Genomic DNA, 26,742 nt, shown 5'->3' on the forward strand with positions numbered 1-26,742 from the left:
CGGGCACCGTCGGCCGTCCCCTTCAATTTTAAGTACACATTCCTCTTACCTCCGGTTGGGGGAAGAACAAAATAAAAGAAGAAGAAAAGCCGTCAATTTTCTCCAAAACAAACCCCACCAGGCAATTTGGGTTGAGGGTAGGGGGAGACGGAGTGGTTGCAAATTATTCCAAGGCGAGATCCAGTTACCGAACGAGAAAGGAACAGCGCGGGTTGACCGGGCTGGGGGTGCATCCCCTTCCAGGGCCGGGAGGACCCCCGGAAGCTCGTGCCGGGGAAATCGGAGACCACTGATCTACCCTTGTCCCTGCCCGCACTTCTCGCTTTATTCGGAGGACGATCTGGAGCGCGAGGGAGCGGCGACAGCATGAGCCGGTGCTGACCTCCGCCCGGCGGGCCAAGCCCTGGGCTTTGCCGCGGTACCTGTGCCCCGACCACAACTCTGTGCCCAGCTTTTGCAATCTTTTGTTGGCAGCGCTGACCGCTCTAAGTTAAATGCTCCCTTGCTATTTTTTTTGTCTGTTTGTTTAAATTTTGGAGAGCTCTTGCGGTCTTGGAAAAGCCTCAGACGCCATCTACAGTTAAAACGTAGGTAACTACCCTCTCCGGCACCCCCCCTTCCACGCCCCCCACCCTTTCCACCAAAAAAGGGGGTGCAGCGCGGATTCTGGCTGCGGTGCAGCGCGAGCCGGTACCCGTGCTTATTTCCTTTTTCTTTTTGTTTGGCTTCTAACGCGCTGAGACCAAGCAGCGGCCGTGCGCTCCCCGAAGATTGCACAAACTACAGCCGGGCTCCTCCGCCCCGTCTGCGGTTCGGAAGCCTGCGTGGGGATCGCTTCGGGAGACCCGGCGCTGCAGCTCCCCACCTTAGCAATCTGGTTACTCGTCTAGACCCACGCTGGAAGGAGAGAGAGAGAGAGAGAGAGAGAAACTAAAAGTGCGAAGATTCTGCAAATCGCTGGCGGCTTTGGGGTAACAAAAGGACCCGAGTTGCTGCCGACCGAGGACCCCCGGGAGCCGGGCTCGGAGCAGACAAGGTGCCCGGCGGCGCCCATTTGGGGGCTTCTAACTCTTTTCTCCACGTAGCCCCCTTCCCGTCCCCTCCCCTCTCGTTCCCTTTTAAAATCCGTGGCACCGAGGCGCCTGCAGACGCGCTCGCCAGCGACTCGTCTCTCCAGCGGGTTTTTTTGTTTGTCGAGTGCGACCCCCACACTCATGAACATACACAGGTCTACCCCCATCACAATAGCAAGATATGGGAGATCGCGGAACAAAACCCAGGATTTCGAGGAGTTGTCGTCTATAAGGTCCGCCGAACCCAGCCAGAGTTTCAGCCCGAACCTCGGCTCCCCGAGCCCGCCTGAGACTCCGAACTTGTCGCATTGCGTTTCTTGCATCGGGAAATACTTATTGTTGGAACCTCTGGAGGGAGACCACGTTTTTCGTGCCGTGCATCTGCACAGCGGAGAGGAGCTGGTGTGCAAGGTAAAGAGCCCGGGGTTTGCTTTTGCTTTTTTTTTTTTTGTCTTTTAAGAAGATGCCCCCGGCCTTTTGGAGGGGGCCGGAGCGGGCGGAAGGTTGCCGAGCCCTGCAGTCCGGGGTGGGGGGGGGAGGGAGATTCGCGGGATAATTATCCGTGGTCTCGTTAACTGGGGTTATGTATTTATTTGTTCCCGTTCGACTAGTTGCGAAGTTTTTAGAGCGTTGCGGGCAATGCGGCGGGCTGCGGCGGGGGCGTTTTGGGGAGAGCCCGCGGTGTGACTGTGCGGGGGCCACGGCCACGCGTGCTCCCAAAGGCTCGTGGAGCTCCTCCGCGCGACGCCGGGTCCCGCTGCCCGGGGGTTGCTCCCTGGGTCCAGCCCCCTCCCCTTTCCAGCACCGAGGAGGGAATCCCCCGCTAATTTTAAGGCGCTGATGACTTGGTTCCTTTCGCAGCCATTGTTCTCAGCAGCGTGCAGGTGTTGAACCTTTGTTCCGTAGGTGCCCCTTCAAAGAGACACACAAAGGTGTCCCCTCTGGCTGAGCCCAGGGGCCCAGCGCGGGGAAGGAGTTCACAAAGAGCTTTCTTCTGCCAGGAGCCTTGAAAGGAGGGTTGGGGGTGGAAATCAAAGCCGCCAGCGCACCTTTGGGTGCAGGAAATTGTGAATCCTTTGGGTCGTTTCCTCTTGTCTCCGTTCCTTCTCGTCTCCAGCTCTCCGAGCCGGAGCCCCCCTCGACCCCGCTACTCCACCCCCCAGCACACACCATTGCCTGTATGGTTTAGAGGCCAGCATTTGGAGCCTCGGGGATTCACAGTGCTAATGCAGAGATGGGCACTTTCCTTTCCTTTTCGTCTTTGACCCTGAACTGGTTGGTGTCTGTGTTGAGTGTGTCTGTGTGTCTTTGTGTGCGCCCACAGGGCTCCAGACAAGGGGATGAGCAGGAGACTAGTTGCAAAACAAACAAACAAACAAAAAATGAAGACGGTAGAGCAGGCTACCCAGGAATTGGACATAGATCAAGAATTCACTGTTGCTTAATTTTAGATTTGCTCACTGTTGTTTTTTGGGGGGAGGGAGGTAAGGATGTAGTAAGGAGTGGGGACCCCTGATGTCTTTGAAATGGGCACTCGGCACAGCTGTGCTACAAAAATAATGCATCACACTTTTACCATCAACCACAGGCTGCTTTGTGAACTTGCTTTCTTTCATAGGGGACTGGAGTATTTCATTGTGAAACATGGGTTTTGTGAAGGGTCTCCAGTCTGTTTTGCAATTGTTCAGTTCAGACCAGAGGGGAAAATCAGAGACTCTTTAAATATTGCTCTCTGCTTGTACTGAGCATTTGGATATTTTGCACCTTCTCCAAGCTACTGAGACTCAGAGCAGCTATTCCCAGTTAACCAAAATTCAGTAGGCTATTCAGAGCTGGATTGAATTCTCAGAAGACCTACAACACTGTACAATGGGGTAGTCATCCTTTGAAATGAATGAATTCCACAGAGCTGCCACTCTCATATGAAATATGCACAATCACCCAGCAGTGAGTGTTTTCACTCCTTTTGCTAAACTTCGGTAGAGCATTTTAATATTTTTCAAAGGCTGGAGACGCGTTTAAGTCAAGGGACTCTGCCGCCAAATTCTGCAGAAGCATCTTGCCCGCTATTTCTTTGTTTAAAGGCAGAGGTGACTCTGGCCCCTGCTGTTTCTTTCTCCCTTCAGATTTTTCAAGACATATTTCACTTTGGGCTGACCTTATAGTGTCATTCGTAGACTTGCTCTCTGGCCTGAAACTATACTTAATCGGCTGGTTCAGTTCTTGCAAAGATTGAATCAGCCCCTCACCAATTACTGTGCGGCTGCAAGTGGATTTAAGTGCAGTATCATTGTTCTGCTTGACAGAGGTCATCCCTTTAAGACACAGCAGCTTCTGTTTGCCTGCCTTTTTACCAGAGGTGATGTGGGTGACTTCTTATGCAAGCATAGTTGTATATAACCTAGGAAGCTCCAAGTGGTTTTATAAGGCTGCTTCTATGAACTACCCTCACGTATGCACTGTGGACTCTTGGCTTACTGCAAGGCTCAGTGAAATCTACACACTGCATTCCAGTTCCTTTTGACATCTTAGAATATAGAGTTCGTATCTCCTAGCTCTGTGTTGACCCAAGAAAAAAGTCTTTGCAAAAACAGATCCAATGTAAAATGCCACTTACAGAGAACTCTGTAGAATTCTGTAGGACGTAATTTGGAAGAGAGAGACTGGAGGGTCATTTAACCAAAATAATCATGCCTGTTTATTGTCTCCCTGTGCCTACTTTAAGCTAGGCAGACGAAGGAAGGGGACTTTACGGGGTTCTTAGCTTACTGTTTTCATGGAAATGCTTGTAGCTACTGTGCAGATTGACATAATTACTATCTTAACAAAATGGGCACTTTTTTTTTTGCAAAGGCTATGAATGATGGGTTAATCTCTGCCTTATCTGAACTGTCACATTATATAACTAAGGCTCCAAATTAAACATTTAAAAGAAGCTGGCAACCAGGCTTATGGCTTGATTTTGCACTTGCAGGTGATGGTTTAAATACCAATCCAAGCCCATAAATGCCTGTTATAGCTACTAATAAAAGTTTGGTTCCTACCCATTTGGGAAAACGTAAGTACTTGCTTTATTTTTCATACTCTGTCCACCATCTTGGAATTTAATTTAGTCTCTTCTACAAAGGGTATGGCTGCATTTTGAAGCTGCCATGAATTGTTTGATTTTTTTTTAAATTTTAATGTCCATCCAGTTTTTCAGCAGCAGGACAGGATAATAGACTAAAGGTACTGAGCAAAAAAAAAAAAAAAAAATCACCTTTTATTTTTTAAAATGCAGCTCGAAGCAGGAAGTATGTTATAAATAATCATAACTCCATGAGTACTGGCGACACAGCCTGAAGCCTGGCGCTTCAGATCCCAGCATCCTTATATAACGCCGTGTTTACATTAGCCACTGCAAAGCCTTTATTACTCTCTGGGAAATTTTTGAGGCTTTCCTGGGTTTCTGCTGCCTGCAGTCTGGGTGTTAAAGTTGACTCAAGCATTTCAGATTCCTAATTGAACGGACCTCTGAGGTCGCCGCTCGCAGGTCATCATTTGACAGTATCAGGGTGTGATTTGTGGTCTCTGGAGACACTGAAGTATTCATTCTTAAATTCTAGGTTATAGTGGCAGAGGCTGTGCCACTTTCCTGAGATGCCTTATTATGGTTCATTCACAACGTTACCTTGCTTCCTCACCGGGGTTCGCACCAGCCCTCCCGAGGTCCTTAGGAGGCCGGTTTGACTCACAGATTTTGGGGGTTTGTTTTTTGCAGCTAAGAGAGACTTAACTCATGGATTCTTAAGTAGCAGCCTGTGTCCCTGGCTGGGTTTTGGAAAGCCTGTGAATCCCCTTAAGACAAATCCAATATTATACATGCTTTTGAGTGGTCATTGTCAGCTAAGGGGACAGAGCTTTTATCGGATTCTCATGTGGGATCTGGACCCCCAAAAGGTCAACCATGTTCTAAATCAATGTCTCTGGTTTCTGAAGAGGAGGGAGGCCCAGTGATTCTGAGTGCTTTATCCACCTCGTGCAGGTTATTGGTGGCCAAGCCAGGATTAGATTCTCAAATTTGATGATTTCTAGGCCAGCGTTTCCCACACACACTGCAAAATGATGATCAAGGAGAGTATGGTCTAACTAATGAAAAAGAAATTTAAGAAGCTAAGTGATGGTGAACCGATAACATTCAGTGTATTGTTAGAGCAATCCCGGCCTCCCATGCTTCCCAGCAAGGAACCCTGGAGCCTGCCCCTCACTTCTGCTGCACCAGATAGACTCATCATACTCACATTCCCAGGCGGGTAGGAAAGCCACATTCCAAACCCAGAGATTTGTATCCCTGATTTAGTGGAGCTCTTGAAATGAATGAAGGCGTTTTCTTGTAACCTCAGGAAAATCCCTGTAGTAGTTAATTCCTCTTAGATCTGTCTCCAAAAGGTACCAAGGATGGATTTTCTTTCTAAATAACCCCACAATGAGGTGGCATTTCACAGGCTTATTCTGATTCATAGAAAATCATTGCATAACTGATTCATTGAGCTTGATATCTGTGGAGGGAAGAGAGAAAGGAGCGTGTCTGCTTTCTTAATAAGAAGGACTGTGTCCTTTCCTAGCTCTGCCACTGGGGGCTTGATTTGACTTGTTATCTGAGCCTCAATTTCCACATCTGCAAAATGAAGGTATTGAATTAGGTAACCTTCAGTCTACGCATTTAATCTATTAATTGTTATTATGTTGTATACTGCTGTACAACCCAATTATGCAGCACAAAATATGTTGTATACAGTTGCTGTAGCTGTATAGTGTCGGTGTACTTTTTTTTTGAAGGTAAATGAGGTGTTATCTGTGCAGCTTTGGGATGGGTCCCTTTCAAATTTTGCCTTAATTTTTCTATAAACAGAGGGGATGAGGATAGAGAGAAAAAAATCATAAACTTATTTGTGATTTGTTTTGTGTAATTGTGTATACAGTTTGTGTAATACGATACACAAATTGTGATACACAACTTGTATATTGTATTACATCTGGCTGAGCATTCTGACCTTCGTTTTCTCATATAATCCTCCCGACACGGTGAGTCAATCACTTGCCCTTTTGCACATGAGGACTCGGAGGCTCAGAGAGGTCAAGCCAGTTATTCAATGCCACACAGCTGGTAGGAGGCAAGGCCAGTGTGGTCTGGGTCCAAGTTTGGCCCATGTCTATGGGAGGCATCCACATTCTGTGACTCGGTTGTACAGGATTTGGTTGTACTCTGACTGTTGGTCTTGTTGTTCATCCTGCCCTAGGTGTTTGATATCAGCTGCTATCAGGAGTCCCTGGCCCCCTGCTTTTGCCTGTCTGCCCACAGCAACATCAACCAAATCACCGAAATTATCCTGGGGGAGACGAAAGCTTATGTGTTCTTTGAGCGCAGCTATGGGGACATGCATTCCTTTGTTCGCACCTGCAAGAAGCTGAAGGAGGAGGAGGCGGCCAGGCTGTTCTACCAGATCGCCTCAGCGGTGGCCCACTGCCACGACGGGGGGCTGGTGCTGCGGGACCTCAAGCTGCGGAAATTTATCTTTAAGGACGAAGAAAGGTGAGTCTCGTTCCTGTCCAGGCCCGTGTACTATAGCAGGCTGCTCAGAGAGGTTGGAGTGGACATTGTGTTTTGCTGCCTGCCATCCAGGTGAGGAGGAGGGAGTGTGGAAAGACAAAGGGAGGTGGATATCGCAGTGTTTGAAGTGCCCTTGGAAAGCAAATTGCCGCTCCTCTAAGAGATGTTTTCAGATGCTCACAAGTGCCAGATTATTCTGTGACCCAGTAGTTATTTTTGTCTTGGTGTCTTGAACTCTGAAGGTGGCTGCCAGCCTGTGTGGCATTTTCAGTGTGAATAAGGCAAGATTTTGAGAAGCTTTTTGCCTTCGGAAAGCTCCGTGCCTGGCATCAGTTGTTTGTGATTCATTCATCACTCATTCGATAGATATTTCCTAAGTCTGTTCCTCAGTATGAATGACAAGTCTCAGTACTGTGACTATCAAGTTGCGTTAGCTAGTCAATGACCTATAAAGGAAATGTTACAGACCCTACTTACTCTTATGTACTGGGTCAGATGGGAACTGGGGGCTGGGATGTCAGTTCTAACTAGGAATTGGGGAGTCAAGAAAGTTTTTATAGGAGAGGTGATTGTGGAGCCAAGACTTGAAAGACGAATATGTTGTAGGCAATGTGGGAAGGACCAATGTTCCAGGTGAGGAAGCTGCCTGTGCACATGCCTGGCAATGTGAAGGTCTCGGTTATTTTAGGAGACGGCCGGACAGGATGCTAGGCATCTGGGCTTCATTCATGGTTCTTCCGTTAACTCATTACATTCTATTTAGCAGGTCCCACTGGGGCCCTGCTTTCTCCTCCAGCTGACTTTGATTGTAAAAAGTCTTTCAAGTTACTTTTTTTCTTTTTAATAATGTGCATTTTTAGAGAAGTGGAAGCAGCTGATTTACGTCCATTGTTGACTATTCCAAGGATTGTTCCAGGGGCTCTGCATACATGATGTCATGGAATTCTCGTGACTGCCTTGGGCATCCTCAGCTCCTGTTAGCAAAGTGTTTAGTGAAGTGAAGGTTCCATTGTCACAAAGCTATTAAGGACCATCTGAATACAAGGCTAGTGCACATCATTCATTCATTCACTCTGAACATTTCAGGGCTACCTTTTATCTGTCGGGAACAGATTTACTATCACACCTTTTCATCTTCCATTTAGTTGGCCATCTATCCCAGTGGGCTGTGGTATATTTAGGCGATTGCTTATAGAAGTCTCACGGCATCCAAATGAGAGAGACCTCGTGGTGTGTGCTTTGGTTTTTCCATCTTCATGGTCTGAGCTAATCGGGCAGTAAATGTCTGGGAAGCACAGGTCAAAGGGCCTGTGGTTACTTAACCCAAATGGAAAAATTTCATGAACTTTTATAATCCAGCTGAGTATACAAAGTGCAGAGGGCCCCTGGATTTCCTGGACCCACAGAAGTTGATTCTTGTTTCATATTTTTACCCATAAAGGAGTATCATAGGAATCCGTGGTGGCCAATATCCCGGTCTCTGACAGTGGATGGCATTTACCTTTATTAACAAACTAAAGAAGGTCGGGGGGCGCTATTCGAAGATCTAGAGTGTGGGGCGATGGTTACTTTTCTTTCAGCTCAGGTGTGTCTGCCCTTGGAGCCTGGAGACCCAGGTTCTTATCCTGTTTTTGCCTTTACTCCACTCTGTGACCTTATATTGGTCCCTTCCCCTTGGCCTCAAGTTCCTCATCCTTTTATTGTCCTGGCTCAGTTCTACTGGCTCTAAGGTCTTCCCGAGTTCCCATACTCAGGCATGTGCTGCTTTGAATATTCTCATATGGAAAGATAAATATACATCTGACCCCAGCAGAATATTGACAGAGGTATCCTCTTTGCCCTTCCATGTTTCACCATCCTTGAAGATCTAATAACTCTAACTACAAAAATAAGAGGTAAAATTTGGTGACCTCTATAAGCTCCTACCGTAAGGTTATCATTTAACACACTTAATTCTCTCTGCAAATTGGAGAGGTGAGTATTGGCATGTCCATCGGGTAGATGAGGGCTCCGAAGTGTAGCATGGTGAAGTCTCAAAGTTACAGACACGAAAGAGCAGAAATAAGGACATATTATCTCTGTTAAGTCAGCTCTCAAGAAATTCATTTGGCCGCCACCAGGAGTCAGGACAATCAGTGCTTCCTGTCATGGGGATCTGCATTTTTAAACATCATCTTTGATTCTGTCTCTTTAGAGAGGAATTTCAAGCATCAGCAAGGACGAGGGGCGGGTGACCCATCCAGGCTTATTAGCACAGCCGTGGTAGACACAGATTGGTGAGGTGAGTCACAGTAGGCTGGATGTTCCCAGGTCACAGGATATGGGAGCAGAAGCAGACGCTAGAGGTTCCATGCTTCAGCCCTTTTGTTTTGCCACCAAGAAGCAGAGCCCCAGAGGTGAGGGTGCTCACCGCAGAGCCCACAGCTGTCTGGAAGCAGATAAGGGCTGAGTCCGACCTCACATTTGCTGGGGCAGGGATTCTCCCCCAGACCTGCTTGTCCTTTACGGGAAGACGTGTAAGACGGCGGGTCAGCGCATTGTGGCAAAGCCAGAGTCTTCGATGTCGCAGGGGCTGGGGAAGAAATACCCACGGGTAAGACGCTTCCAACACGAGGACTGTGGGGCTCTGATGCTCAGTCTGGAGTTATGTTTGACTTATGCAGAAGAGCAGACCCTTTCTAGAAAGAACTAGAGAGAGGCATCTCATGTGAATGTGAAACCAGGACACCACTGGAGCAGGCGTGTCAAAGCTCAGTCCTTTTTAACTTCAAAGAGCATTTTCCTTCTGAAAAAGACAACCTAAGTGACAGGTAGGAAGCTGGTCTTCATCTGTTTCCAACATGTCTGAGCACCTGAGCCCGAGCAGCCCAGCCTCCTGAAGGAGCACTGGGGGGAAGGAGAACTCCCCATGCCACAGGTGAGGCAACTGGGCCACACAGGAGCTAGGTGACCTTGCTCAGGGTCTCACAACCAGTTCAGTGATGGAGCTAGCCTAGAAATCCTATCATTTCCTTCTATTTCCTTCCATTTCCTTCCTTCCTTCCTGAACCATGCTGAGGTACCAGCAAACTTGCTGTGCTGAACACGACATGTATCTGTCTGGGCAGCTCTGAGAAGGTTGCTGCTTTCCTTTTCAAGGACATTCTAAATGTTTTCATCAGTAGCTGACAGGACCTTTTTAATTTTCACCCAACCATCAACTTTTTGTAAAAGATGAATAATGCTTAGTGGCCTTCTTTCATCTTGTTTTTTTTTTTTTAATTAATTTATTTATTTTGCTGTGTTGGGTCTTCGTTTCTGTGCGAGGGCTTTCTCTAGTTGTGGCAAGTGGGGTCCACGCTTCATCGTGGTGCATGGGCCTCTCACTATCGCGGCCTCTCTTGTTGCGGAGCACAGGCTCCAGATGCTCAGGCTCAGTAGTTGTGGCTCACGGGCCCAGTTGCTCCGTGGCATGTGGGATCCTCCCAGACCAGGACTCGAACCCGTGTCCCCTGCATTAGCAGGCAGATTCTCAACCACCGCGCCACCAGGGAAGCCCCATCTTGTTTGGCTTTTAACCTCTCGACTTGGGACTGTGAGACAGGTTTTGTCACTCAACATATTCTAGTTCCCACCGGCCACCGAGTTTCATGGTAGAGTCTCTTTGTTGGTCTGCACGGTGGCTGTGTGGCAACCTCACTTGTATTTCCTGAGAAGAATAGGAGTCAGGGGCCCTGGGATCTCTTTGGGGCCATGCTGCTGGCAGCCTTCACTTTTGGTCCTAATCAATAGGACCTAATCCATAGGTATTTCAATAGGACTAAAGCTTTTTCCTCTCTTGACAGCATCGAAGAGTTAGAAACAATGGGTTGAATTTGAAAGACTTTTGAAAAGTTAGGCGATGGCGTCTGTGTCTGTTTTCTGATCCTTAATGCCTTGGTTCTATGATGGGGGGGCGGGGCATAGAAGAGACCTTAGGAAGCACTGCTTTATTAAGCTTCAAATCACCAGACACCTCTTTTGCACTCTATTTTTTTTTAATTAATTAACTAATTTATTTATTTTTGGCTGTGTTGGGTCTTCGTTGCTGCATGCGGGCTTTCTCTAGTTGCGGTGAGCGGGGGCTACTCTTCGTTGCAGTGCACAGGCTTCTCATTGCTGTGGCTTCTCTTGTTGCAGAGAACAGGCTGTAGGCGCACAGGCTTCAGTAGTGTGGCACACAGGCTCAGTAGTTGTGGCTTGCGGGCTCAGTAGTTGTGGCTCGAGGGCTCAGTAGTTGTGGCTCGTGGGCTCTAGAGCTCAGGCTCAGTAGTTGTGGCGCACAGGCTTAGTTGCTCCGCGGCATGTGGGATCTTCCTGGACCAGGGCTCGAACCCATGTCCCCTGCATTGGCAGGCGGATTCTTAACCACTGCGCCACCAGGGAAGCCCCTCTTTTGCACTCTTTTGCATAAGTCTTCTCTCTCTCAAGGATGTGCTTCTTGTTCCTTGATGATCTTGAAAGTGACAGAAGGTGAAAGCATTACGTAGTGAAATTGGCTGTGCCCCACGTGGTTCAGAAAGAGACCTGCCTCTGGGCTGAAGTCTTTTTTTTTTTTTTTTTTTTGCTGAAGTCTTATGCACAGATTTTCCATTCTGGACCATCGGTAACTCTTGAGTCCATGGCCATCCATGGGAACATTCTTAATGGCACTGTCATCACCGCAAGTCCAGTTTCCCACAGGTGGCTTTGCAGACATCATATACAAATGACACCCAATGTTCTATTAACCCTGATGCTACGGTGCCTTCTGCCTCTGTGTTGAATCAGCAGCACCTCAGATTCTTCTGCTCCTGTTTTATTTGTTTATTTTTATTTTATCTATTCTGTTTTATTTGAGCTAGATTCAAATTCTGGCTCTACCACTTATTAGCTACCTGATTAAGTCATTTCATGCTTCTGAGCTGCACTTTCTTTCCTCAAAGCAGAAATAATAATTGCATCTCTGTAGGGTGGTTGTGAGAGTTCAGTGAGATGATTCTGTGACTCACGGGCAGGCAGGCACTTACTAATCAACAGCTGCTCCTAGAGTCATTGATAAAATGGTACCGTTTTGGGGGAGCAGGTCCCAGAGAGCAGAGAATGCAGTAACCATTTCCATGAAGGTGGAGCCCTTGTGATGCAAGGGTTCCGATTTAAGCCACATCCTCCTCTTTCTTTTCTTTAACTATAATCACTGGATCCGTATTATGAGGGCGCCTGACAGGTCAAGTACCTGTGGTGTGGAACCTGATGCTCAGAAGGGCTAGAAGGTTGACGAGATGTACCACAGGCAAAGTGGACAAAAGCACAGGCAGGGAATGAGGGATCCTGCCCCAGCAGGCCTGGGCCGGCCACTGTGCCGCTGCCTCTCCTCCATGCCGAGACGTTTCTGCAGGGCTGAGCCTCAGTCATTTTGTTTGTGTTTTGAGGAAGTTAAACCCCTATCCTGATTGAACTCGCCCTGGACACACCCTTTGCATCCCCAGTTCCTGTCGTAAAATCTGAGACGGTCTGTGTGAGTAGGTGGGGCCCCCTGTTGGTTGGGGCCCTGAACCTGAGAAAGAGCAGTGCTCAAATTCCCAGAGGGTGTGCCTGCGTCCTCCAGCCCCTCTTGCCCTGCTCTGGGATTAGAGGGGTCTGCTCGGTCAGTCTGCTCCTCGAGGCCCATGGTTCAATCCCAGCCTCTAAGGGACAAGGCCAGTTATGCCCGTGGAGAGTGAGTTGCTGTCTGGATTCCAGTCTCTCCTCTTGCACTTATTCATGACCTTAACTTTGACAAGGTACTTAACCTCTTCTGCCCCATTGCCTCATCATAACGAGAGGACTTTGCTCCTGAAATTAAGTGAATTAATGGCAGTGAACCTGATGCTGGGTGCACAGCTGGCCATCAGCACGAGATCCTGCTGCTGTCCTTAGCCTCTTCTGCACTTGCTGTCTGGCCTTCTGGGTGACACGGGGCCAGTCTGCTGACTCAGGACGTAAAGAGCCCTTTAAGCTGGTGCATCCTGGGGCTGCAGCGGGGCCACCTGAAGAAAGCGGCAGGGGCAGGGCTTGTGCCTACAGCAGTCCCCGTTTGCCAGCTGGATTTCTCCTCTCCCTTGCCACCCCTCACCCCAGCTCCCTGCCCCCAACCACAGTTCAGTGTTGACATTTCTTTGCCCAGAAATACCCCATGTGAAGGAGAAGACGGCTTCTGTACGTGTTTCTTCTTTGGTTTGAAGATTTTTATCTCTTGACGTCACGGGTCTCATTTCCTCTGCTTTGTGGAAGCCGATCAGTGCCTGCCTGCTTCTGCCAGAGGGGACTCTTTGTAGGAACCCAGCGGCCTGGGGTTTTCGGTAGAACAAAAGCCCTCTGCCCAGGCACCAGAGGACCTGCACCTCCCTGTGGGGTGAAGGCCTCTTCCCTCCCACACCAGCCGAGGTCAGTGCTCTCTTTCCCAGGTGTTAGTATCTATAGTAGTCCTCCCTTTAGATTTTTCTGGTTTTTCTCACCTCTCTTGGGGCTCAGTATCTAACAAAGTACAGAGGGCAGGCACTGGAGCCCTGGAGACCAGACTCTGCTTTCTTTCATTAATAGTGATTTACATTAAGTTGTAGGCTCACTGGATTTTAGGGAAACACCTTGCCTTTTTGCTTTGAAGGAGCCAGAACTCCTGGAATTCTCTTCTTCATGTTGACCATGTTGATGTACATCAGGCCCATCTTTAGGGAAAGCTCCTCTCCCCAGATCCTTCTTCTCAGGATGTGTCGGTGACGCCCTCTGGTAGCGCCCACACTTGCCTCTGTCATAGCGTCTCCCGCTCTGTCGTTATTGTCTGTGTGCATCTGCAGACTGTCCTCATCTCCTGCTGGCCTGGGAGCCCCTCGGGGTCAGAGGCTGTGTCATGTGCACTGTTCCGGAACATGGTGGGCACTGAATGACTGGAAATGCCTTTTACTGAGTAGGAGCCGCTCAGATTGGATTCTAATGACAGAGTGAGAGGGGCAGGGAATGTACTGATCTAATGGTCGTCTCTGTCATTGCCCAGATGGGAGCCCAGAATGACCAAAACTTAGGATCTCCCATGTAGACACCTTTTTTCGAGAGAACTGTTTACAGAGTTCCACATCAAGTAACAAATCACTCCCATCTTGATTTAATGATGTATGCAAAAGTGACATTTATCTAAGATACCATTATCCAGGTCTGTGGTGGGTGTCATTTTATTTATGAAGGGCTTCAGGTCACAGTTAGAGGGGAGGGCTTCCTCAAGGTTCTGTGCTTAGAAGTAGACTAAATAGTAGGAAATCCCAGCAGGATTTCTGGCTGGGCTCTTTACTATTGGGGCTTAATAAGTTAGTTCATGGGCTCGACTGGGACCCCTCAGGCAAATGGAACAGAGGGCACGGCGGTGAGATTTTTGATTCTTGCACTTGACCGTTTGACCTTGGCCTGCCTTCTCTGACATGGGCTGGAGATAATAAACGTAGAGTATCCAGCACAGAGCCTGGTGCACTGCAGGGACTTAAAAAGATACGTGTCATGACTGCTGTCCGTCATCCGCTATGGCTGTGAGCCTCATACCCCAGCAACCTGTAGATTCATTTATTTGTTCAACAGGTATTTATGGAGCACGTGGTATGTGCCTGGCACTATTCTAGGTGCTGGAGATACCGCAATGCCGCATGAGACAGAAGCCCCGCTCTCACGGGACTTACATTTTAGTGAAATAATATCTGGGGTCCACCATGTACCAGGCCCTGTTCTAACTACAACACTTAAATGAATTTCATCTGAATTAATTACTATATTTAAGTTAAGCCAATAAGTTAAGTTAAACCCAATAAGTGAGTTCCTGCTATGGTTATCACCATTTTACAGATGAGGAAACCGAGGCTCAGGGTCGTACAGCCAGTCAGCACAGACCTGGGGGTTGTACCCAGGAGACCTGGCTCCCAAGGTTAGGTCCTCAAATGCCACATTAGCTGCAGAAATAGATGCCACGTAAAATACACCCTTGTGCTCAACTCGTAGAAGGAATTTTCGTACGCAATTAGGCAACAAGGGAACACCACGAGGACCTGGCCGGCTGGAGTCTACATGAAGCTCAGGACTCGGTTTTCTCTGAGCAGTCTTGGCAGACATAGACTCGGCCACCAGTTAACTAACCCCACGGACAATCCTAATATGTCCTGTTGTTCCACTTTACGGAGTGGGTTTGGTTTCCTCTGCAGAACTATAAGCTGGGGTCCATTTATCATTTGGACCCTCATGCCTAGCACAGGACTTAGCATTATAAGTGCTGAGTGAATGTATGACATTTGACTCAATGAGGGTATGAATAGCCCCATATACCCTGGAGGCATAAATATTATAAGAAAAATCCCCTAAATATACTGATGGAAGAAGACAGTGGATGGAAACAAATTTTAAACGTCCTTTATCCAGCCCTCTTGGCAATTTCTCTAAACCATGGACAGAATCCAGTCTATTGGAAATTTCTCTGGATTCTAGACATTGCAGTTCTTGAGCAGTCACGCCACGATGCCCTGAGCTCTAGACAGCAGGTTAGAGCTGGGGGCATCTCACAGACATGAGAATCACACTATCTTGCAAACGTTTATTAAGCACCTATTATGCACTACTTGCCCTGCTAGGTATTGGGGATACAAGACTCAATACCAGAGTCCTCACCTCATGGAAGACACAGCGCAATGGTTATTTTTACCACCACGTCAGAGAGGAAGGGTGTGCGTTAGCGAGCTGTCTGCGAGCAGGAAGAGGATATTCCAACAATGGAGTGGAGCATAGAGAAGGGTTATGTCAGGGAGGAGATGGGCTCCTTCACAGGGCTGTTCCAGGTGATGGAGGAGGGAAGGGGAGGGGTCCCGAAAGTGCCAGCAGTAGGTGGGGAGGGACTGCTGGGGGAGGGGACTCTGGGGCGGGGTGGGGGCGGAGATGAGGCTGAAGAGGTCTAGGGCCTTGGCCTCATGCCTGGGACCTTGAACTTGATCTGAAATTCAGGAGGAGCCATTGAAGTTGTTTTCTAGTCAGGGCTGGGACGGGGTCACGTTGTGATTCCAGAAGTGTGTGTGAGGGATGGACTGTGGATGGACATCCACTTCAGGATGCTGAACCAGGACTCAGGCAGTGGGGGGGGGGGGGAGGGGAGGGGAGGGGAGGGGAGGGGGATTTAAATCCAACCCTTTTATCTTTGCAGATAAAGAAATCAGGAGGGGAAGGTCCTTCCCCAAAGTCCTATAACGTGTTAGTGACACGACCAAGAGCAGAACCCGGTTTTCTGACTCCCTGAACTTGTTCCGTCTCTGCTCAGGCCACCTGGGGAAGCCCCAGTTTAGGACCCTGCCAAGGGAAGCATCCCCGTCCGGCCCAGTGTGTGGACCAGCCGCTCACAGCGCTGCTGGGGGTGGCGGGGCTGGAGGGACTGGCCTGAGCCCTGCCCTCACCCCACCAATGGGGCATGGATAGGAATGTTCTGGGCCCCAAATCAACCGAAACAGCACCTCAGGATGTGCCTGCCTCTTCCTGGAAGAAACTGGGCTGGTGGCCCCTTGGGGCAGCGCTGTCCAGCATGGAGCAGGGATGATTGCCTGGGAAGCTTTCCTGAGAGGCTGAATCGACTGATCTGGGGTTGGGGGAACCTCGGGGACCCAGGTCTCAATGCAGGGGAGCGAGAGGTAGATGGAGTATCGATGAGGAGTCCGAGCTGCGTCGCCTCCCTTGGATTTCCTGGCTGTTCCTATGACAATGGCAGGCAGGCTGCATGGGGAGGGGAGGCGGGGTATGGCTTCCCCAATCCCACCACGGCCCTGATGAGTCAGACACGAACGTGCGTCTGCACGCCAGCTACACAGGCTTTTACATCCTGGCTGGGCAGCCGGTGCCGTGGAAACACCTAGGTGCTTGAGTCCGCTTGGGTTTCTCCTCCCAACTGTGCTGTTTCCCAGCAAGTGACTTCATCTTTCCAAGCTGCAAATTTCTCTGAATCAAAGCGGTGCAGGAACCACCACGTCCCAGATTGTGGGGTGGTGTTGTAGGGCAGTCAGAGGATATACTGCCTTCTAGAACTTACCAGCCCTCCCTAGGTCCCCCTCCCCTTAGACTTCTCCCCCCGCTACCCCCAAGTTGTTCGCTTACTGGCTTACTTGCTGCTCTCTTGCTAATTTGTGAGCAGCTTGATCTAAGTGCTAGGTCTGTTCACTGAATCTCCAGGAGCTGGCGCGTCGGTGGCTCTCAGAGGTGACTGCTGGAAAAATCTATACACACAAGAAACAGAGGCTCAAAGGAGTAATGATTTATCGGGCAGTTTAGCGACCTGGGGAGTCCCAGTGGTGGCCGCCAGGCTAGCAAAATGCAGCCCATGGAGCTCAGAGGCCTTCCTTGAGCCCCTCAGCAGTAGCCCCAGCTGGGACCCTTGCTTGACAACTGGACCGGCAGCCAAGGGTGGCTTTGCAGTAGCGGCTGTGCCTGACTGCGGCTGACCTTTCTCCCTCGACCCTTTGCCTGCTTGGACCCACCCCACAGAACGGCCTTCAGTGACTTCCGGACTTCCTGTCCAGGCCAAGCCCACTTGGTCTGGCTGAACTCCCAGCCCGGCCCCTCCCTGGCCGACCCTGTCCTGATCTCTTCCTGCTAGGAGCCCAGGGTGGGTTTTGAGGTTTAAAAGCAAAGGATGATTTGCTTGTGCATACCTTTTTTCTATTTCGGATGGAGCACTGAACATGGAAATCCAGGCTCTGTCACTCACTTTCCAGGTGGCCTTGGACAAGTCACATCTGCTTTCTGTACCTCAGTTTCTTCAACTAGTGAACGGGCAGGTCCAGCTACCACCATCCACCTCATAAACTACAGCACTTAGATCATGTATGTGATGGTTTTGTAGGTGCTCTGGTGTTGAATAAACCTGGGGCCATATTTGTCTCCATAAACCCAGGGTCTCCCTTAAGAAGTTTCTCTGTCTTGGACACCAAGTAAATCTGTGATGTTGGTGCCAGCATGTCTTTTGGAGAGGACACTGGCATTAGAATCCTCCTGGCGTGGATTAGAGCTCAGTTTTTTCAGTTACTCTACGTATGACCTAAAACATTTCATTCTCTGTGCCTCGCTTTCCTTATTTTTTAGGAAGTGGCACATATAATATTTGCCTTTCAGTTTTGTTATGAGAAATAAGATATGTAGACTGAAAAAAATCCCAGCATTTTATAGATGTTTAATTCGTGGTTTCCTGTTGTTGTTACTACAATTATTATATCAATATCAAGATGTTATATAGGAAGGGTTGCAGTCCCTATAGCTTAAGAGTTAAAGGAAAGGTAAAATCGGGAAATCTGAAGCTAGAAGAGCTCTTTTCAGGCCATGTACCATTGGTTCTCATTTTACAGAAGGGAAACTGAGGCTGAGGTCGATTTCGTGACCCACAGGGAGCCACTCAAGCCTCTGCTGAGAGCGGGTAGGACATCAGGTCAGGGCTTTCAAGGCGGGTGCGGATGCTCTGTGCGGGTGGGGAGTGGAACTGCATCCTGCTGGTTCTGGCTTCCTCACCTGGCTCAGGATCCGAGGACAGGAGGCCTGGCGCTGGGCTGGGCCTGCACAGGCTGCCCCCGTGTAAGCCTTGTTCATTCAGAGGTTGAAAGCAAAGCAGGCTGTTCCCCGCCTGTGCCAGGGACAGGTTGCAGAATGCACACAGGGATGCAGCTTGCAGGCCAAATCAACCCTGCCTGGGGCTCAGGGCTCAGGGCTCTCTCCTCCAAGAAGCTGCAGGAGATAACCACTGTCATTTACAGCTCTTTGGCCACACAAATCTCCACCATCCTTCCTTGTCACTTTCAGGAGTCTCTATTCTTCATGTACCATTTCTGGTCTCATCGCCTCCATGAAGCCCATCCTGATTACCTCAGTCAGTACTGAATAATGTGAGCAGGAGTGAGCTGGGCACATATTTGGGGGAAGAACATTCTAGGCAAGGGAAAGAAAAAAAAAATAAAACAAGTGCAAAGGGCCCGGGAAGGTACCGGGGCACAGAATTCATGTCCATTTCAGTCTGCCTGAGGCTTGTTCATCTGTCTTCCCCTCTAGGCTTTGGGGCCGAAGGTGGGTTCCTTATCGTAATAAGAAGGTTAGTTAGAGTTTCCACCACTTTTTGCCGATTTACTGTGCTACGCTCCTTGATAGATGCTGTACTTGCATCGTTTCATTTAATCTTCACAAAAACCGAGACGATGGGTGTGACTTGTCCTGTCTGTGTCTCCCGTGAGTAGTTTATTTGAATGACTAGGGCCATCTGATGCTCCCGTTGATTTTTATGAAAATCCATTTCTCTGCCTGGAAATTCCTAATCCCCAGACTGATCAGGAGCCCTCAGAAGCTGGAAGACTGTTCATTCATTTCCTCCCACTCTGGCGGGTGCAGGCGCTCCGCCGGGCACTCCCTGCAACACTCCTGAGAGGAGAGGGCGAGGCCCCCCCATCCCCGGGGGTAAGCTGAGCCCCAGAGACCTTCTGAAGGGCCCTGCAGTTGTGTGGCACGTCCGTGGGGACCAGAGCTGGAACTCCAGCCGGGCTCGGGCCCGCGACCTATGGGCACCCCGGAAGGTCCCAGAAGGTCCTTGTTTAAAGACGTAATCCAGACTTCTTGCCTCGACCCTTGCCTGGGAGTGATGTAAACAAGTTCAGGATGTTCCCAGAGAGGCAAGGTCAGAAGAATGCCTGGAGCGCCGCATTTCCTCCCCATGCTCTTCTAGGCTTCTCTCAGCCCACCCCGGGGGGGGGGGGGTGGGTGGGGGGGGGATGCCTGCACGCCTGCGCAGAAGAAGCCAGCTCCCTGACCCTGGGGCGCATGCGTGCTGCGCCTCGTGAGAGGACGGCTTCGCAGCCCCGCCAGCCTGGGTTGCGTTCTTCCGCCCGGAGCTGCGGTGGCGCGGGTCTGGCCTCAGCTCCCGGCCCGGAGAAAGGCGAGCGCTCAGCCGCTAACTAGTCTTCCCCACAAGTGAGCTGACCTATCCTCTCTGAGTATTAGACACGGTGTCCCCGTAAAGGAATAATAATTCTTGCCTTGGAAGTTGACTTTATAAATCTTAAAAAAGAAAATAGATGTAGATACCTACTCATGCTTAAATGCAGAGACGGTGTTTGCTATTTGGCACTTACTAATTGTCAGAGGCAGCATTTGAACGCCGGCCTCTGACCTCGAGACTCGGAACTGGCCTGGCTTCTGTGTGGCTGTGTCGCTACCAGCCGCACCGAACGCCGTGTGACCACAGATCCGGATGCTCCCAGCCGGAGGCTCGGCCTCTGAAGGGAGGAGGAGGCAGGGGCCGACGGATCAGCTTAGGGGCAGCGGAGGCCAGCGGCGCATGGAGTGCTTTTTGATGAATTTATTTTTTTACCGCCCTCAGATTCCTTAGGTATTTGCATAGCTCCTGAGTCCTGAGTCTTGAGTTGGGGGAGGAGAGAGGTGAACTTGGGGAGGGGCTTAATTGACAAGAGGGAGACCTTAACCGTTTTCGAAGGCCCTTGTCCATGATCTGGAGGGGGGGGTTCCGTAGAGCCGTGAGGATGAAAGTGGGGTCCCTGCTGCCCATGGGAGGGAGGGGGTGGGGTTACGGGGCGAAGGAGAAAGTGGGAATCTAGGGGTGTGACCCGGAAGGAGATAAGAATGAAAAAAGGGCTTTAGAATTGGCTTAGCGCGAAGAGCTTGAGGTGGGGAAGCCCGTCCCCTGAAAGGTCTTGGACGCCACGTCTCCCTCCTGCCCTCACCCTGCCAGGCACCTGAGCTGTTGTAATTTACAAAGCCCGCCCCCCGTAGAGCCTTCACCTGAATTCCACATAGTCCTGGGAAGGTGTAACTCCTTTACCCGGAGCAGGGGCCGTTGTTCCTTTCCAGGTGAGCTCACGGGCGCTCCCGGGGCTCAGCAGCGTGACTGTCCCTTTCACTCCTGGATCGAGGGATTGAGTGTCTACTGTGTGCCGGCTACTAGTCTAGGGGCCGGAGATACCGCAGGGAACACAGGTGGTTTTCTCCACGTTCAAAGTGACCGTAGCCACCTGCCCAGGAGCCCCTGGAGGTGGGGAATGAGGTGATGACCCTGAAGCGACCACTGACAGCATAATACAGAGTATCAGTGCAGAACCGTGGATGTGTAAATGCGTAGTATTCCCGGCGGTGATGAGGGGGATGCGGGATTCTGGGATGGGGCACTACTTTGTATAGAAGGGTCAGGCAAGGTCTCTTTAATCAAGTGCATTTATTTGACCAGAGACCTGAAAACACTGAGCGGTGCATGTATCTGGAAGAAGAACATTCCGGGCAGGGGCCTGGGTGGGGTGGGGAGGATCGTGTGCAGAGGCCCCAGGAAGGACTGGGCTTGGTCGGCGTATGTGAGGACCGGTGCAGGGTCTGGAAGGGAGGGGGCCGTGTGGGTGAAGATGGTCGACCCCGCTCGGACGAGCTGAGACAGCGGCGGAGGGTTTCGGCAGAGACACCCGGCTCCAAACACGAATCCCCTGGTTCCAAGTCTCATTCCACCGGACGATAGCCCCTCGTCACACAGATGCGAGGGCTTATTATTGTTATCTGCCCTGCAATAATTCTTCCCATAGCTGTTCTGCTACCAACACGGTGAACCTGGAGGTGAGGGAGCCTGGCTGGTCCCGAAGCCGGGCAGCAGCTGCTGGTGGTGAGGGGAGGCGGGGAAGCTGCAGAGAGAACCCACTGCGGCCTGTGGTTTGCGGCCCTTCCCCTCTGCCCTGTGGGTTTCACCGACTCACTCCAGTTTCTGAACATCTGGTGAGGCTGGTGTGAGTCAGCTCCACCTGCCACCTTAGATTAGAAGAAGGAAAAGGAAGAAGAGATTTGTTTCTAATCTGCTCAATTCCAGATTAGCACATCTAGACCCTTCCTATTTTTACAGATTACTAAAGGGGGAGGAGGAGGGCATGTGCACTACAGACTATAATAGAATATGGGTGAGCAGATAAAGAAGATGTGTTGCTATATATGACAGAAGCCCAGAATGTTAAAACTGGCAGAGACTTTAAGACTGTCTTGTCCAGATGGATGCACAGCTGTGTGCATGTACTTAATGCTACTGAACTGTACACTTAAAAATGGTTAAAATGGGAAATTGTATCTTATGTATATTGTACCACAATAAAAAAAAATAAAGTTAAAAAAAAAAAAGGACTGCCTTGTTCAGTACTTTGCTTTAAGGCTGAGAACAGAGAGGTTTAATGACTCACCCACAGCCACAAGCAGATAAGAGATGTAGTCTGGCCTGGAATCTGCCCTCCTACTTCCTAGCCTAGCACCTTTTCCAGTGACCACAACTATTTCTTGCTCATGGATGGAAATGAGGACCAGAAAGTAGTCACCCTTTGATCTTGGAAAGTCCTGTAATCCAAATGTAGGAACTTAGAACCAGCCCAGGGTTTCATCAGACCTTTTGCTCTAGAGAGCTCCGAGCAGTTCTCCTTGGAATAACTTGAGCCTCGCCTCCCTTCAGTGGCTCTTAGGGGAGCTGTGGTGACTGCCTGGAAAGGCTAAGACCTGCAGTTGGAGAAAGAAAGAGAAGTAGCAGTGGATGGACCTGAGTCACGGGCTCTGATTTAGGAATAAAGCCTTACTGTGGTTTCTCCGCAGTTTGCTATTCTCTGCCCATCTGAGCCTCCTGACACCTCAGGGCAGCAGGGTAGATGCTTTGATGGGCCCTTTTGAGATGAAGGAGCCCCCGGGTAGAAATGATACTGACCTTGTAGGACCTCGTCGGTACTACCCATGCGGTCCCAACCACTACCTCTAGCCCCTCTTCCCCGTCCCATATCCCCTTCCTGGCAGGCCATCATCCGTGTGATGGGATGGGATTAACTGAGTTTACAGGGCCTGAGAACTATGGGGACTTGGCAGTGGAGGTGTTCTGGCCAGGAGAGTGAGAGGAGGGTGTCCGTTTTAAGCACTGAAAGGTTAATAATGCGTAACTTTCCACTCAGAGAACAGCAGGGCAGGGACACAGGAATTCTTGGGAGGCCCCCGGGCTAAGGAAGGGATGCTAGGCTAGGAGCTTGGGGGCACTGAACACATACTTATTTTGTACTTGGTGATGATATCAAGTCCCTCTGCATAAAGGTGAGTGGTCGGTTTCAGGGACTCAGAGTTTAATGCAGGATTTCTCCACCTCTGTTCTTCCCCATCGTACCCAGGAGAGTCCTGCATCCATCAGCGAGCTCAGTGGTCCTTAACTGGTGGGGGAAAGATTCACACACACACCCATGTACCCATGTGAGACAGAATCACATATGTGCTGGCGCAAATGGACTATCTAGGTAACCTGAGCCACATATGTACCAGGTCAAGGACCAGACCCTAGGAGTGTGATGGGCAGGACAGGAGGCAACTTCAACAGAAATCTTGGAAAGAAGATGAGGATGTTGGCTTTGGAAGGACTAGGTAATGGGATGCACTCCTGATTGAATGTTCCCTGGCCCTGCCTGTGTCCTAAGAGAGGCAGCTTGGCACAGTGGAAGGAGCATCCAGGTTGACTTAGGAATATGTGAGGTCAGGTTTTCTCTATTTCCCAACTAGAAGGCTCTGGGCAAGTTACTCAAACTCTCTGAGCTTCCATGTTCTTTTCTGTAAAACGGGGTAATAAAATCCTTTACGTCTAAGTAAAGGGCTGTTGCGAAGCCAAAATGCCGTTGAGTGAAAAGTCCTGCTCCTGTGTTGTATCGTGTTCGCCACAAGTTTGCCAGAAGCTGTGGACAGAGCTTCTGTGAGTTTCCCAGCTGGTTGGATCTGAGTTCAAATCTTGTGTCTCCCCATCATGACCCCGGTGTTACTTTGAGAGTATGACTCCATCTTTTGCTTCCTCATCACTAAGATGGGGCGATAATAGTGCTGTCTGTGGTTTGTTTATTTGCTGAAGGTCGCAGTCCCCCAGTAGATCATAAGTTTCATGCAAAGTCTGCCTCCTGGGTCCCCAGCCCTGGAATAGGGTCTGGCACCTAGAAGGTGCTCAGTAGGTAATGTTTGGCTGGGCCAATGAATGAATGGTCATCAGAAACATGAGATGTAATGATGGGATTCGTGGGTCTCAGAGCACCCTTATGAGCTCATGGTTTCCTTCCTTTCTTGCAGGACTCGGGTCAAGCTGGAAAGCCTGGAAGATGCCTACATTCTGCGGGGAGATGATGACTCCCTCTCTGACAAGCACGGCTGCCCAGCGTACGTCAGCCCAGAGATCTTGAACACCAATGGCAGCTACTCGGGCAAAGCAGCTGATGTGTGGAGCCTGGGAGTGATGCTCTACACCATGTTGGTTGGGCGGTACCCTTTCCATGACATTGAGCCCAGTTCCCTCTTTAGCAAGATCCGGCGTGGCCAGTTCAACATTCCAGAGACTCTGTCGCCCAAGGCCAAGTGCCTCATCCGAAGCATCCTGCGGCGGGAACCCTCAGAGCGGCTGACCTCGCAGGAAATTCTGGACCATCCTTGGTTTTCTACAGATTTTAGCATCTCGAATTCAGGATATGGTGCTAAGGAAGTGTCTGATCAGCTGGTGCCGGATGTCAACATGGAAGAGAACTTGGACCCTTTCTTTAACTGAGCTCATGCCCCACAGTGACTCAGCAGGTACCAGGAGCAAGAGAGGGCAGTGGAGAAGACTTCTTCCAGGGAACATGTATCGCCTGGTTTGGTAGCAAGAAAGACACTGACACTCACAGGCTTCTTGGTTCAAAGAAGGAAAACCGTCAAGGAGCTGACTGAACATGTAGCATGGGGACCAGAGATGCGGGATGGGGGCGGGCTCCGGGGTCCTGTCGGATGGGCGGGAGCCCCCTGGAGCTTCTCTTGCCTAATGGAGCCCCCCGGAGACTACCCCTGTCAGTTAGGCTGCTTCTGCCTACCCCACTTTCCATTTTGTTCCAAAATAGTTGCAGATCCTGATAGAATCAAAACTCTCTGCCTCAAACATACATCTTGGCATCGCACTGTTAGCATTTAACTTCTTGTCATGATTCAGGGAAGGTACCATTGGCCAAGGGTTTTTTTTTTTTCTTTTTTCTTTTTAAACAAGCCAACCACCTATCTGATAATTCACGGGGTTCATTTTTAAAAAATTCGGTGCACACAGACTGACATGAAACCTGGGTGCTAAAACTAAAAGAAAATAAAAATCCATTTTGTGTCTCTTAATTGCGTTCTTCAACTCATTTCTTCTAAATAAACTATTGAATATCCTGATCAGGAAATGACATGTTAATACTTTGCTCCCTGAAGGAGGAAAAAAAATCTCTCCTTTAACCCACTATTCTGTTTTGTGTCAATTGGTTTATGGCAGGAAGCTATTAGAAGTCAAACTTCCAGATGAATTACGGCTATCATAGTTTAAAGAAAGAAAAAAGAAAGGAAGACGAAAGGAAAAGAGAAATTCAACTCCTTTTTTTTTTTTTTTTTTTTTGGTGAATGATGAGGGCTGCGTTGCAGGCATGCCTCTTTCCTGAGATGATAATGTGAGATCCTGGATACTCTCGGAGTCTGAAGCTTTTGTAATACTCTGATCTCAACTAAACATTTTGTCTTTGTTTTATCGGCAACTAGTGAAACGAAGCAGGTTGTCCCACACGTATAAAATACAGGGCAGCTATTGAGTTTTCTTTACGGAGTATGATCTGTTTTGGCTTGGAAGGTCCTCTGGTTAGGACAAAAAACCTCAGTCGAGACACGCGGGAAGGAAAATAAGCTGAAAGCTAGGATGATATAAATAAAACAAGCTCTCTATCCCCATACGCACCTTTGTATTTTCAAGAACTCTTCTATTTATTAAGGAAAATGTCACATTGTGATGTATTAAGCCAGTACTTCAATTACGGGTTAACTTGGGTAACATGTTACATGCTGTAGTTAACATTTATATATATTTTTTTCTCTGAGTATTTCTGTCCCTGAAATAACCTTTTATTTGGCTTTTCTAGATAGCTTTATTTGATTTCGAGTGGCAAAATTTTTTTTTATGGCTTTTCTATTGCTGTATGATACAGAACTCTTTTGGCATCAATATTTGTGTTTCCAGTACCTCAGTTATTTGGATTTTACTGCCTGTATACGTTTTGTGAAATGGTCATGTTTTTGGGTAGGTGACACGTGGACTCTAGTATGTAAATGTTACTTGAATCTGTGCTTCATTATAGTATGTGGCATGTATGTTCAGACCTTGGATGCTTTATTCCTACTTAGCAGGATCCCGGCCTCACGTTCCCAGGAGGGCGGCTTATCCGTTCGTTGTTGGGAGACAAGGAGGCCATGGATTTGCTCTTGATTCTATTTGGTAAATGGAAGATAAAAAGGAGAGAGGGCTTTTTACATTCTGAAGATGGGGCTGCGTCAAGAAGGACCTATTTTTCTTCCCTCTCCCTTATTTTTTAAGTCCCCTGTAGGAGGAAAGATTGGTGACATGCATGGTGGGAATCTATGGCCTCTGGTGCTTTGTCCTGTATTTGGTTTCATGTTTTTGTCCTAATCTCTTCAATCAATAAACTTGTGCGTATTTAACTAAACCCCTGGGGTCTGGCAAATGATGATTTTCTGCTCTTTGGGGTTTGAGGCCACCTCACAACAGCCAGGAACTCATCCGTTCTCTTAGGTTGCCACTTTTTTACGAGGGAACCACTATTATTATTTATACAAAGCAAAACTACCTTCCGTCGTGTTCGGGCATATGCTGGCCAAATTAGATGTAATATCTCACTGAATTCACACTTTCAGAGGTGTGAATTATGTTCCTATTACAGATTAGAAAATCAGCCCAGAAAGTTGTATAACTTGCCCGATGTGAAACCACCTTTAGGTGAGTGGAGAATGAACCCCAGGTCCATTGAATCCCAAGCTGGTTACTCTTTCTAAGATTTTAAAGCCCAGAGTTTCTCAGGGCGAGTGTAATAATAGCTCTGGAGTAGCAAGGCTTACCTGGGACTCAATGCAGGATTCCACATGATTCCCCAGAGAAAGCATCTGCTGCAAACCTGACTGGAAATCTCCAAGGTGGAGACCACCCAGCTCCCAGAAACAAATGTCCACCCAGCATCC

General features: G+C 49.1%; 1 protein-coding gene across 1 annotated transcript; it reads left to right on the forward strand.

Moving 5' to 3' along the window:
* TRIB2 (tribbles pseudokinase 2) lies at nucleotides 1–26,207 on the forward strand. The gene is made up of 3 exons (XM_082641977.1): nucleotides 1–1,484; nucleotides 6,353–6,645; nucleotides 23,794–26,207. Exons 1-3 carry the CDS (start codon nucleotides 1,215–1,217, stop codon nucleotides 24,260–24,262), a joined length of 1,032 nt encoding a protein of 343 aa, XP_082498103.1. The 5' UTR covers nucleotides 1–1,214; the 3' UTR covers nucleotides 24,263–26,207.
* Nucleotides 26,208–26,742: the final 535 nt, after the last annotated feature.

The sequence above is a fragment of the Mesoplodon mirus genome (assembly GCF_964341445.2).
Source record: "Mesoplodon mirus genome assembly, chromosome: 14".
Classification (NCBI taxonomy): domain Eukaryota; kingdom Metazoa; phylum Chordata; class Mammalia; order Artiodactyla; family Ziphiidae; genus Mesoplodon; species Mesoplodon mirus.